Source organism: Caretta caretta, chromosome 2 (assembly GCF_965140235.1).
Source record: "Caretta caretta isolate rCarCar2 chromosome 2, rCarCar1.hap1, whole genome shotgun sequence".
Lineage (NCBI taxonomy): Eukaryota > Metazoa > Chordata > Testudines > Cheloniidae > Caretta > Caretta caretta.
This window is the reverse complement of record NC_134207.1, coordinates 71,598,004-71,612,569: the sequence shown is the minus strand read 5'-3', so window position 1 is coordinate 71,612,569 and position 14,566 is coordinate 71,598,004. Positions and strand designations below refer to the sequence as shown.

General features: G+C 42.4%; 1 protein-coding gene across 6 annotated transcripts in view; it reads right to left on the bottom strand.

Moving 5' to 3' along the window:
* ST18 (ST18 C2H2C-type zinc finger transcription factor) overlaps positions 1-14,566 on the bottom strand; it is a 208,365-nt gene that overhangs the window by 58,288 nt on the left and 135,511 nt on the right. For all 6 annotated transcript variants that reach the window (XM_048840644.2, XM_048840646.2, XM_048840645.2 and 3 more), the window contains one exon: positions 1,859-2,055. In XM_048840644.2, the coding sequence (XP_048696601.1) occupies positions 1,859-2,055 (197 nt within the window). The remainder of the gene's footprint in view (positions 1-1,858; positions 2,056-14,566) is intronic.

The following is a 14,566-nucleotide window of genomic DNA, read 5'->3' as shown; positions in this document are numbered from 1 at the left end:
ATGTGGATTTGGGTTTTTTTAATTGCCTTCTGGTTTTTTAACGTTTGTGGTTCACAGGTTGAAGTTTTTCTCTGTAACCACAAGGGCTTGAAACTTACTTTAACAAATAAATTAATGCTGAGATTTCTTGAAATTGCATCACTCCAGGAGTTGGGACTTTTGGACAAAAACCAAATATCATGAGATTCACAATAAAATCACGGGAGTTGGCAACAAGATACCAAAAAGTGATTTTAAAGCACTCTAACTCTATACCCACCATACTGTCTTGCTCTCAGAATTTTACTGTAGTTGTACAGAAGGTAGGCACAGGAGAAAGTGTGCACATTAATGAGGAATAAAACACTGAAGTTATGGAGGTACAGGGTACAATCTGAATCAGCACAGAAAAAGTCAGTTAAAGCTTCTTGTGAGACTGCTGGTATTATGAGATGGAAATCCTCCTAGGAGGTCAGAACAGCTACTGAAATCAGCAGAGTTGTGCTTGCTTGGGTCCATAGTAAATTTGGCTCAGTGATTGCCTCAGAACGGAACAGTCAGTGCACAATTCCCTACTAGTTTAAGACATATTTTAAAAGTAATCCCCGCTCTAGCCCTCCACAGGAACTTGCAAGATGTACTCACACAGCTGCATTCCAAAAGAGCCCCCGACAGAAGATTGATCAAAAATAAAATCCTGGCCTCACTGAAGTCAATACAAAAACTTGCATTGACTTCATTAAGGCCAGAATTTCACACATAGTTCTCTTACCTGGATAATAAAGTTGGCTTTCGTTATAGGCATATCGGTATACATTCAAGTTTTATAACAGCTATACATACCATAAATGTAAAGGGTTTTGGTTTTCAAAAAAGAAGATTATTCTATTCTAAGTAGACATGGGTATAAATTTGGGAAACTGCATCAGAATCTGGATCCCAATTCTGGGGCTTGAGAACCGCTTCATCTTAATTAGAGGTACCATTACTTTTTCATATTATGTATGATTTCTGATTTCAGATTATCTGCCCATTTCCCCTAGATATTGACCTTTATAACCTATTGACAACTATTTTATTTTTAACAAATGCAGTATTGATTCCACTGAAATCTGAGACCACTTTCTGCAGTGTTGGGCTGACAACTTGTGCAAGGCTCCTCAAAGACAAAAATAAGTGCCACTTTATTTTGAAAAGTGTTCCATTAATTTTGAATATTTAGTTGAATGTTGAAGGCAGAAAACATACATACATAATTTATATTTATTTATTTAAATATATATGTGTATTATAAATATATCTTATATTCTCCCCCCAGCAGTGACATTTTGCAGCACCCACATAATAGAACTTTCTATAAATTATTGAGCATGTTTGGGTTGGGTATTATAAATAAAGTGCAGATTCTAATAATCAGGTTAAATAGAACACAATTAATAGTCACATGAATAAAATTGCTTTGCTAAATGTTAAAGTCAATATTTTGTTAAGCAGGTGATTGCCCCCACCCTCATGCTGAATATATTAAAGTGAAAATCCTCTCTTTACAAATGTGTTTTTCTAAGTAGTTAGTTTTTCACTACATGTTTAACCTCATTCTTTGACAGCCCATATTAAGAAGCAGACACCATTCCTTATCTGACCTGCAGCGATGGCAGGTCTCTGTGACCTACACAGCATTAAGGACCATAGAAGGAGATGTTGTACAAGGTCCTTGTTTTTGAATTACCATATTTATATCTAGATTACCATGTATTATCTCAAATCTACTCTGAGCCCAAATCATTCTACATTCTTTCTGAAAGCATTCAGTTTGACAGATCTCTTTTCTTTGAGGGCAGTGAGTTTACATTAATTTGGAGCCATTCTTCATTGCTACCTGTTGCAGGCGTGTCATTTGTTTCGAGGACACTGATGTCCTCCTGCAACTCCGTTCTGTCCTCATTTTCTTCTTTGCATTCCACACTGGGACTGTAGTGACGGGGTTTCATTAACAGGGACTTCCTTTTATTGACTGGAACTCCTGAAATCTGTTCTTCAGCTTTTCTCTTCTTAGCCATGGAGCATTTGTAGGCACTGCATTGATTTAAAAACGGCAATAATGAAAACAAATTGGGCATTAATGAACAAACAGCACTGTCCTATATTTTAATTTCAAGTAGAAAAAACAAGGCTGGTAAAATGCTAATACACTTGCACTTCCAGCCAGCTGTGTTTAGAGGATGTTTAGTTTTAGCTCTTGGAATCTAGAGAGCAGGGCACAGACAAATCCTTCACACCGTTTCTCTTTCACTGCTATCAAAGTCTGGTTATAAAAAATCCTTAATCCCAAGTAAACATATGGTAATCTAAGCTCTGTCCTGCACTAGATGAAATATACCCAGAAAGGGATGAGAAAAGATTTATATTGGTTTGCTAATCCTGAGAAACAGCTAATGTGAAAAGTTTCAGAGTAGCAGCCGTGTTAGTCTGTATCCGCAAATGTGAAAAGTATACCATCAGTTACACTGCCGCATACTGTAACTTTATGACCCTTCTACTTATATAAGTCTGGATATGTGCTTGATTCTTTTGTGCTGCTGCTCATGGGAGTTTTGTTTGTTTGTCTGTTTGTCTTTGATGGGTGGGTGAAAGTCCATTTTAAGATGAATGCATTTTTTCAGTGTGAAGACTTACATATTTAAGAGCAATTTATTTATTTATTTTTGAGATTTGTGAGATGAACTAAACAATATCAATGTCTGATTTTTCTGGTCATTGTGGCCTAGATTCACGAAGGTATTTAGGTGCCTAAACTCCAGATTTAGGCTCCTAAATCCCAGTTTTAAGCTCTACTTCAATTCATAATGCTCTTACTGAACCCTGTAGGCACCTAAACTCCCTTTTGCAGTATAAGATCCCCAGGGGCCTATATTTCTTCCCTGAGCCTCCATCCAGACACCAAGTATCAGAGGGGTAGCCACGTTATTCTGTATCCACAAAAACAACGAGGAATCCAGTGGCACCTTAAAGACTAACAGATTTATTTCGGCATAAGCTTTTGTGGGTAAAAACCCCACTTCTTCAGATGCATGGAGTGAAAATTACAGATACAGGCATAAATATATATTGGCACATGAAGGGAAGGGAGTTACCTTACAAATACCTTACCTATCTCCCACCTAAGCCTCAGAGCAATTCACAAGCCAAGAGAAGGTAGGTGTTTGGCCACCTATGCCAGGTGTGGGACCTGATCCAGTAGGTTTCCTTGGAGCGTGTTTACTGGATCGTCCCCCTCAGGCAAATTCACACAGCAGCTGCTTCCACCTCATAACTTTAGCCCAATGGTTTGTATATTGACCTAGGATGTGGAAGGCCTCTTGTTCAAGTGCCCCCTCTGCCAGAAGGAAAAAAGGGATTTGAACTAGGCTCTAACATCTCTCAGGTGAGTGCCAACCACTAGGCTATGAGATATTCTGCTAGGAGGTGCCCTCAGGCTATGTCTACAAGCGAGGAGGTGTGTGATTGTGCTGCTCATGTACACATAGTTGTACTAGCTCCCATCGAGCCAGCACAAGGATAAATAGCAGCGTAGCCACGATAGCACTGGAAGAGGCAAAGGAGGCATGGCTTCGTCGCGCCGAGTACAAACCTGCCTGAAATGGGTGGGTGCGTACTCGGCATGGCTAAGCCGTGCCTCCGCAGCTGCTACTGCAGCTACACGGTGATGTATACTCATGCTAGTTCAGTCAGAGCTAGTGCAAGTGTGCATATGCAGGGGCATCACAGCCCTCACTCATAGTCTAGACATAGCCATAGTTCCGTCTGTTGAAGCTGTTTCACTGCGGAGAAATAATTAAAAAGTTATTTGAGCCAGAGAGAGACAACAAGCAAGAGAGACAGCACAAGAATGAGAGCAACTCAATAGCCTGGTGGTTACGGTACGCACCCAGGATGTGGGAGCTCCAGAATCCCAACCCCTTGCTCCTGGACCTGCACTCTAACACTAACCACTGGGCTAAAAGGTAGAAGGGGGGGGGTCCTCCTCCTCATTGTTGTAGTGAAAACAGCACAGGTGCTTAACTCCAAAGGTAGTGGATTGGAAATGGAGATAGGTGCCTCTCTGCAGATCAGACTTGGGTGTCCCTTCTGTGTGTGTATATGTGTGTGTGTGTGGAGGGGCCTAGGTACCTAACTCAGGCTTTGTGAATCACAGAGTGCTCCTGTAACTTTTAAGGCTCCTGAAAGCTAGGTGCTATGACATTTAGTATCACAGCACCCTCACTCCTTATGTGAATCCAGGCCTTTTCATTTAGGGGAGTTTACACTGCATTCTTGCTATTAATTTGTATAGATCTGTACATGCTGGGATCTGTCCACAAGAGCTGAAATCAGATATATACTTCTGGCGCACGTGGTGTACCATATTCCCCTCTCCATTACACTACTGCACCCCCACCAATGCCAATGGGATTGCATCAGTGTCATGGACCGTGCAATGTGCCAATTCACTGCTTTATCTTTGCCCATGTATCTTGTCTATTTAAGAGGTTTTCATGGCTGCCCTATACCTCATTGTAACTGAGCAATTTTCAATAGGTTTCCAAGTCATATTTCCACAGACATAACATGATGTGCATAGAATGCTGATTATGACAACATTATCTCAAGGGAATATGAAAACAAACTTTGGTTGAACCGCTCAGCTAACGTGCATGAGCAGGAACGACAATATATGCAATATTTGGTTCCTATAAAATACTACAAATAAATAAGTAAGTAAATAAATATTTCCCCTACATATCATAGGCCAGATCCTTAGACTTTATTGATGCTGTGCCATTTACTAGTTGAGAATGTAGTCCTGTAACTTAGAATCATAGAATATCAGGGTTGGAAGGGACCCCAGAAGGTCATCTAGTCCAACCCCCTGCTCGAAGCAGGACCAATTCCCAGTTAAATCATCCCAGCCAGGGCTTTGTCAAGCCTGACCTTAAAAACCTCTAAGGAAGGGAGATTCTACCACCTCCCTAGGTAACGCATTCCAGTGTTTCACCACCCTCATAGTGAAAAAGTTTTTCCTAATATCCAATCTAAACCTCCCCCACTGCAACTTGAGACCATTACTCCTCGTTCTGTCATCTGCTACCACTGAGAACAGTCTAGAGCCATCCTCTTTGGAACCCCCTTTCAGGTAGTTGAAAGCAGCTATCAAATCCCCCCTCATTCTTCTCTTCTGCAGACTAAACAATCCCAGCTCCCTCAGCCTCTCCTCATAAGTCATGTGTTCTAGACCCCTAATCATTTTTGTTGCCCTTCGCTGGACTCTCTCCAATTTATCCACATCCTTCTTGTAGTGTGGGGCCCAAAACTGGACACAGTACTCCAGATGAGGCCTCACCAATGTCGGATAGAGGGGAACGATCACGTCCCTCGATCTGCTCGCTATGCCCCTACTTATACATCCCAAAATGCCATTGGCCTTCTTGGCAACAAGGGCACACTGCTGACTCATATCCAGCTTCTCATCCACTGTCACCCCTAGGTCCTTTTCCGCAGAACTGCTGCCTGGCCATTCAGCCCCTAGTCTGTAGCGGTGCATTGGATTCTTCCATCCTAAGTGCAGGACCCTGCACTTATCCTTATTGAACCTCATCAGATTTCTTTTGGCCCAATCCTCCAATTTGTCTAGGTCCTTCTGTATCCTATCCCTCCCCTCCAGCGTATCTACCACTCCTCCCAGTTTAGTATAATCCGCAAATTTGCTGAGAGTGCAATCTACATCATCCTCCAGATCATTTATGAAGATATTGAACAAAACCGGCCCCAGGATCATAACTTGATCATAACTTTTACTGATACCCTATATATAGGTCCGCAATACAAAAATGTGTGTGAAATATGCTATACCTTCCACAACAGGTTGAGTAATGTAACATTTTGTGGTGGCTGTTTCACATGTATGCAAGCTTTTGGAGTGGAAGGTTAGCAGAAAATCTAAACATATCTTTCAGTTGTGACAAGACCTGAATATTTATATGTCTGTCAGCTATCTAGCATATCTGTGTATTCAATATAGCCCCCACCATGCTAGCATATGAGTGGCATGACAATCTAGATCATTGGTGGGCAACCTGCAGCCCACGCAGCTTCCTGCAGCTTCCATTGGCTGGGAACGGTAAACTGTGGCCACTGGGACCTGCGGGCAGCCATGCCTGCGGACGGTCAATGTAAACATTGTCTCGCAGCCCACCAGCTGCAGGTTGCCCACCACTGATCTAGGTGACACATCATAGCTAAGAAGTAAAAATGTGACACTTCACTAAAAGATCTGCCTCACAACACAATATTCTTCAACCCTTTTCTCACTTTTTGTATAAGTAATTTTCATTGTGGTCATTGTTCTCTCAGACAGGGGAATGCAGCTATGTAATATGACTACTAGCATTCATATTATATCTGTCACAGATGAAAAAACTGCATTTATGGATCAATGTAATCCACTCATTCGTTTCTGGACCCCAGGGAGCATCATAAATCTACACAATGCCCTTGGGTGCTGGATTTCTTATTTGGCTCTCTGATTTAGCTGCAAGATTTGCAAAATTCCATGTCTGCAAACAGCTCCCTATTGGTTACACATATTACAAGGCGCAACAGCATAAATTAATCCTTCCAAGATATCTTATGTGTGCTAAATTGGCTCAAGTTCTGATTGTTTTGGATGGTAGCATGTGACTAAACTTAAGCTTTTTGTTAAAAAAAAAAATCCATTTCTAGCCAAGCACCTTTTTGGCAATCCACTACTATAAACATGAAGGATATGGAAATATGAAGATCTGCAATTTTAGGAGCTGTTAGAATACTACCAGCATGCATCTTAAACACAGTGGATGCTCTTGATCTACTGAATGCTAAACTTACTGTGAGTGCCATTAAAACCTGCATGTCAACCGCTTGCAGTAGTTAAATGGATTTTGAATTTTGTGGTATTTCTCTTTTTGAGAATAGTGCATACCACAAATATCACAGCACAATAAGTGTCCCTTTTGGAAATGGCGCCCCACAGACACTGACACCCATAGACATATACCTACACAGACACGCCCACCAGAAATATGCAGTGTGGATTGAAGTGCATAATGTATCCTGAAAAAAACTGCACGGAATAGTTTATTAGTCATTGTTGCTGAAGTTCTGCAATACTGTATCACTCATAATAGTCATGGTGTTGCAAACAGGTTGAAATTATGAAAAAGAAGTAGAAAGAACCATAACAATGCTTTATAAGCCAAAACTGTCAAAGTTTACTTTTTTAAACTTTTTCATTCATTTGTCAAACTCCAAATTTACCTCCAGTGGATATTCTGATAATTTAGGAACTGATACTGTCCTCATTTCCATTGATAAAGCTGTTTCCCACACAATCTAAATTAATACTTTTTAAGGCTAGAAGTGCCCATTACATCATCTAGTCCAGGGGTGAGCAAACTTTTTGGCCCGAGGGCCACATCTGGGTATGGAAATTGTATGGGGGGGCCATGAATGCTCATGAAACTGGGGGTTGGGATGCGGGAGGGGGTGAGGGCTCCTGCTGTGGGTACGGGCTCTGGGGTGGGGCCAGAAATGAGGAATTCAGGGTGTGGGAAGGGACCGCGGGCTGGGGCAGGGTGTTGGGGTGTGGATGTGTGTGGGTGTGAGGTCTCTAGCTGGGGGTGCGGGCTCTGGGGTGGGGGTGAGGAGTTGGGGGTGCAGGAGGGGAATCAGGTCTGGGACAGGGGGTTAGGGCATGGGAGGGAGTCAGGGGTACAGGCTCCAAGCAGCTCTTACCTCAAGCAGCTCCCAGAAGCAGCAGCATGTCCCCTCTCCAGCTCCTACGTGGAGGTGCAGCCAGGCGGCTCTGCACTCTGCCCCGTCTGCAGGCGCCATCCCTGCAGCTCCCACTGGCAGGAACCACAGCCAATGGGAGCTGCGGGGGTGGCACTTGGGGTGGGGGAAGCGTGCGGAGCCCCCTCGTTGCCCCTACACATAGGATCTGGAGGGGGGACATGCCGCTGCTTCCAGGAGCCACACAGAGCCACGGTATGCATGGAGCAGGACAAGTCCCCAACCCCGCTCCCCGGCTGAAGTGCTGGAGCAGGGCAAGCCCTGGACTCCACTTCCTGGCGGGAGCTTGAGGGCCAGATTAAAACATCTGAAGGGCCAGATGCAGCCCCCGGGCCATAGTTTGCCCACCCCTGATTTAGTCTGACCTTCTGTGATAAATTTCACCCAGTTACTTCTGTAATGAGCCCAATAACTTGTGTTTGACTAAACTGTATCTTCCAAAAAGCCTTAAATAAATGGTCCACAGCTAAAGTGGGGGAAAGAAGGAAAGAAAGATGGTCATGCTATTGTTAAAATCTGCTGAATTCATTTAAGCAAATTGGGACAATGTATTTCCCTAGTTACATATTACAAGCCCATCCCTGTGTTGTCAGCAAAAATGTCATGAAGGTAGTCAGACTCAAGACTTTGGCAGACCAGAGGCAAGAAAGAGTACCAGAAACAGGGTTATCTGCCTCCTGGAGTTTCACTCTGGGAACAAACCGCAGGAAAATCCCAGCTGATTATAACTAATATCAACTGGCATCAGGGGAGATGCAGCTCTGATTTACATTCTTTACATGACTCCACACTCCCCTGTGTATGATGGTCAACATGGAACCCCTTTTGGAAGCAAATGTATGATAACTTCAAGTTCTGTTTAATTCAAATTTTGAAGCCAAATTCTGCTCTCAGTCACAACCGCATTTGCTCCAACCCCTCAGACAGAGGCAAACACCTACAAGATCTCTATCAAGCATTCTTACAACTACAATACCCACCTGCAGAAGTGAAGAAACAGATTGATAGAGCCAGAAGAGTTCCCAGAAGTCACCTACTACAGGACAGGCCTAACAAAGAAAATAACAGAACGCCACTAGCCGTCACCTTCAAGCCCCCAACTAAAACCCCTCCAACGCATTATCAAGGATCTACAACCTATCCTGAAGGATGACCCAACACTCTCACAAATCTTGGGAGACAGGCCAGTCCTTACCTACAGACAGCCCCCCAACCTGAAGCGAATACTCACCAGCAACCACATACCACACAACAGAACCACTAACCCAGGAACCTATCCTTGCAACAAAGCCCGTTGCCAACTGTGCCCGCATATCTATTCAGGGGACACCATCACAGGGCCTAATAACATCAGCCACACTATCAGAGGCTCATTCACCTGCACATCTACCAATGTGATATATGCCATCATGTGCCAGCAATGCCCCTCTGCCATGTACATTGGTCAAACTGGACAGTCTCTACGTAAAAGAATAAATGGACACAAATCAGATGTCAAGAATTATAACATTCATAAACCAGTCGGAGAACACTTCAATCTCTCTGGTCACGCGATTACAGACATGAAAGTTGTGATATTACAAGAGAAAAACTTCAAATCCAGACTCCAGCGAGAGACTGCTGAATTAGAATTCATTTGCAAATTGCATACGATTAACTTAGGCTTGAATAGAGACTGGGAGTGGCTAAGTCATTATGCAAGGTAACCTATTTCCCCTTGTTTTTTCCTCCCCCGCCCCCTTTCTCAGACATTCTTGTTAAACCCTGGATTTGTGCTGGAAATGGCCCACCTTGATTATCATACACATTGTAAGGATAGTCATCACTTTAGATAAGCTATTACCAACAGGAGAGTGGTTTTTTGGGGGGGGGAAACCTGGATTTGTGCTGGAAATGGCCCACCTTGATTATCATGCACATTGTAAGGAGAGTGATCACTTTAGATAAGCTATTACCAACAGGAGAGTGGTTTTTTGGGGGGGAGGGTGTTGTGGGGGGGAGAGAAAACCTGGATTTGTGCTGGAAATGGCCCACCTTGATTATCATACACATTGTAAGGAGAGTGATCACTTTACATAAGCTATTACCAGCAGGAGAGTGGGGTGGGGAGAGAGAAAACCTTTTGTAGTGATAATCAGCCATTTTTTCATGGTTTGTGTGTATAAAAACGTCTCCTGTACTTTCCACAGTATGCATCTGATGAAGTGAGCTGTAGCTCACAAAAGCTTATGCTCAAATAAATTTGTTAGTCTCTAAGGTGCCACAAGTACTCCTTTTCTAGTCACATCACTGTAGATCCAGAACACCACCACTGATTTTAGCCCAGGACACTCACAGATTTGACTCTTCTCAAATGTGCTGTAAGCACATCTCTAGAGCCAGAGGGCTTTTCCTTTATGAAGCAGTGTGATGCATTAGCTTGCCCACATCATATTCCTTTGTCTAACCAGTGCAGCCAAGCTCAATTAGCTCTCCAATAGAGTTTCTAGAGATTCCTCTTCTCTGCTTAAAATAAATATATTTTATCAGAACCAAATTTATATAGGCTTATTCCTGACACCTTTCTCTGAGAATATAGGTGCCAAAGATTGCAGTGATTGACTCTTTCTTAGGAAGCTCAGCTTATTCTTCACAGGCCAGGAAAGTGACTAACATTTTTAACTCCAGTAGAAAAATCCTCCTGCCTTTGCTGTTAGTGTCCTTTTAAGTTGCTACTTCTGAATTTTGAGTGAAATCAACCAGACTTCCACAGCCAGTTCAAGTAATTCACCAAGAACCTATTCTTCCTCTTACCCTCAATCTTATATTGTCTTCAAGGAAAACCAAAACAAAACACTCTAACTTTACTATATGTAGTTGTTTCATACTCTTGATTTTAATTTTCAGTTCATTGCAGTTGCTGACTATTGATTTTACTACAAATTTCCTTATCAAAGTAAATTTATTTTTATAGTTTGTGACTCCTTTCACAGATTTGCTTTTTAAAATTTGTGATAGTGTGTGTGTATACATGCACAGACAGACACGTTGTCCATTTGTCTCTAAATGTAGATGTTTGATAACGGGCACCATAGGAATTTGAGACTCAGGCTACTATGTAGATATTTGTTTGTTTATAGCTTTATCTAATCTAATCTATCTATAAGCTTAGATATCAACATTCATGAAGTACCCATTTCAGCATTGTCTTAAAAAGTTTGTCTGTCTGTGTCTCTTTTACACACACACACACGTTAGCAGAGCTATGTCAGGCTGTAGTTTGTCAAACAGTAAACCTATAATTTAGCTTCACTATTACTCATCTCATAAATTCAACATCTAATAGTTTTGTTGCTATTTATCAATGGTCTGCTTGTTGTCATGGAACACTGATTCAGCTGTCAAGGTTATTTGGTAATCTGAGGCTCATAAAATGGGAGAAGATTTTTTTTTTGTTATGAGCCCAAAGCCAATACATGCTTTCCCCCAATTTAACTGTACTTAAATGTTATGAATAATAAATCATTTTAGTACTGTCTATAATAAGCAGATTTTTAATCAAATGAGTCAGCTACTAAAAACAATCCTGTATCAAATATCATAATACAAGCCAAGAGGTTAAAGTATAAGACAATTACTTGTGTTAGAAGAAAAGCCTCAAGGAAAGTTTTCATGCTTATAGGACACAGACATTTTTGACAATTTTATCCAAAGTGCTTAGGGTCTTCCCTTTCCTTTCTTTTTGCCCAGAGTGTGCATGGGTGAATGGTGGGGCTACGGAGAGTGGAAAGTGCTCCACTTTCCCTAACCACCTAGTGGCCAATTTGAAGACAGCAAGAAAGCTGAATGGCTGCAGTGAACTCCCCTCCCCCTATTAAGCATTCCAGGGCACACAGCAGCCTTTCTTTCTGCTGGAAATTGCCCTGCCTACCCTTCCCCATAGATGGCATGATTGTCAGTGGAGGATTTTCCATCTTGCTGTGAGTCTAACTCTTTTGGGATCTGGAAGGAGTTTTTCCTTCTTGGCAAGACTGGTAGATATCTGGTTAACTTTTTCCAGTTTCCTCGCAGTCTCCTGCAGGCTGCCATGGGTGAATAGAGAGTGCATACTGTTTAAATAAACAAATGAAAGAGGAAGAGAACACTGTCACACTTCCAGTTGGTATCCCAAGTAAGAGGCTTCAAGGGGCCAGTTCCTGGGGTAAAGCTCAGCACAGGACTGGTGGAATCTGTAAGCTTGTGGGGCAAGAGAGTCTTAACTCTTCATTGACTGAGTTCCCTGTCACCTGCTCCCTCATTCCTCCTCACTGGGTGGTAGGATCCAGTGTCAGACTGAACTATGAACAGAGTGATGCCGCTTCAGGTAAGAGAGTCAACCCTCATTCCTTGGTTCCAGGATCTGAGGCGATTTAACCCCATGCCAGACCCAACTAATGCTTGGTAGTTAAAGGATGGGTCAGCCTCCTCATCCTCTAATATTAACTTTAATTCAGTTGTAGGCTGCAGGTTTAATTCCTAATCAAGTTACAGTCAATATTTTACCTTATAGCAACAGAACAATTGGAAACCTTTGTTATACATTTGTATCACACGATAGTCTGGAATATACAGTGACAGTCAAATGCTACTGTCCTCTTATCATTGTCTCAGCTAGGTTACACAGATCCTCCTCTCTCACAAGTGAACCAGTGGCAGTAAAGCACTCAGTCACTGCCATCTATTACGTATATTGTGGTTTTCTACAATGAGTTTTAAGGTTTTTATTTTATTCATTTTTAACAGTGCAAAAGTACTGAAAAAAGCAGAAATACTTAAGGATTCCTTCCTCCCCCTGTCCAGAATTTGCAGTCTTCTTCTATGGCTGTTTGTTCATTACCTAGGAAACAGATGCAGATGGAATTTGATTGGCTGTCTTAACAGAGTGACTGTGAGAGCTATAACCAGAGTTTTAGGTTGTAGATGTGTGAGTGCAACACACAGAAAATGTACACTCTTGAGAATTACATAAATCATATTTCAAAGATGGTGATGGGTGGCAGCAATTGGTAACACCTAGTGCACAAAAGGAGAAATCTCTCTCTTAGGGACACATGATGAGACTGATTACATGGCAGTTGAATGGACACTGGCTCTGGGCTAGAGGTTGATTTTATTGGTGAAATCAACCAAAGACATTGAAGGTAATTGCAAACAATGCAAGAGATGCCAATGATGGACGGCAAAAACTTACAGAGCAGCTAGCCTGACCAATACAATGGATGAAGAGAAATGATACTATTAATAGAACAGCATTTGCTGGAACACTGGTAGTTGGAGACCAGTTTAAATAGTGTTAAGATGATAGGCAGTACTATGCGACTTAAAGAATTACAAAGACTCAAGAAGCATGTGTACATTTTGTAGCTCCAGAGAGCTAAGAGGGATAGAGTGCCCAGCCTGGGCTGCTGTCAATAGGAAGAGAGACAGAGCCATGATATTACTATGCTGTTTCTTCATAGATAGAAGATACAAGTTGGCATCTTCACAGGAGTGAATTGGAACACCCAAGTCTCCACTGAAGGTCAAAATTCAGGGATTTGTGTGGCATTTCTAATTCCATGTAGTTATTTACTGAATGTGAAAACACTTGTCTTTCCCTACTATACTCAAAGATACATCACAGAAAGTGGGCCGCTGTATAGTTCTCTGAATATAATTGACATGGCTCCTCCATATACGTTCAAATGCATTTAGCAGACATTACTGTTATTTGAAGGGGGAAAAGGTGATGCAATTTCTGGCAGAGAATACTAATTTTGTGAGGCAGCATGCATTGCCCAGACTGAACTGTGAAGCCTGAGTCCCTACCAGGTTTACTTCCTTGAGAGATAGAAAGAGGCACCCAAACAAGGCGATGGGATGGGCTAGTAGCCTGGGTATGACTCTGTCTGAGACCATAGGTTGGTATTCAGGGGGGCTAACCTCTCCTGCCACCACAGCTACACTTCTTCTATTTTTCATGTGCTAGCTCAATCAGACCTAGTGTGGGTATGTGTTTTAGAGCTGGGATTTACACTTCCAGCTCTAGAGTACACGTGCAGCACAGGACTCACAGCCCAAGAGAAGAGGAAGTTAAGCTGCCTTTGCACCCTTCCAATCCAGGGTTGTTCTGTGTCCCCTGTGTAACACAGACAGACCTGGGGACCTTTATAAGTTACATAGCCTGGCTCCCACTGCCTGTGTGCTGCATTGCTGCCCAGAATCCTTGTAACCCTGTATCCTGATGCCTCACACCAAAACACAAGGAAGGAGGATGAAAGTCCCCACTACAACCCTGCCACAGCATATCCACTCTGCCAGGGCTTGCAAGGGGATCCTCAGAAGAGAGCCTTACGGCTGTCTACCCCAGTGCCTGTGCTGGGAGAATCTTTCTCTGGTCATACATAGGGCTTGTAGGGCCCCTTATGCTGCTCTGGCACTTTGACTAGGCTAAAGGAGATGAAACAGATGTGAAGATTTCACCCACTATGTTTATCATCATGGTGCTAATCATGCTCCCTTTGAAATTAAGGGCAAAATCTCAACTAACTTGAATGGGCACAAGGGTGAGCCCTAGTTAGTTTTTACTCTTAAATATTTGTGACGAAATAAATGTATGAATGGGCTAACTTAACTAAAGGGGAAAGCTGGTTCTAGTTGCTGTGTGGAGAGATTTTTGGAAAATTGAGCATGTGTATACATTTATTTTATAACAATAAAATAC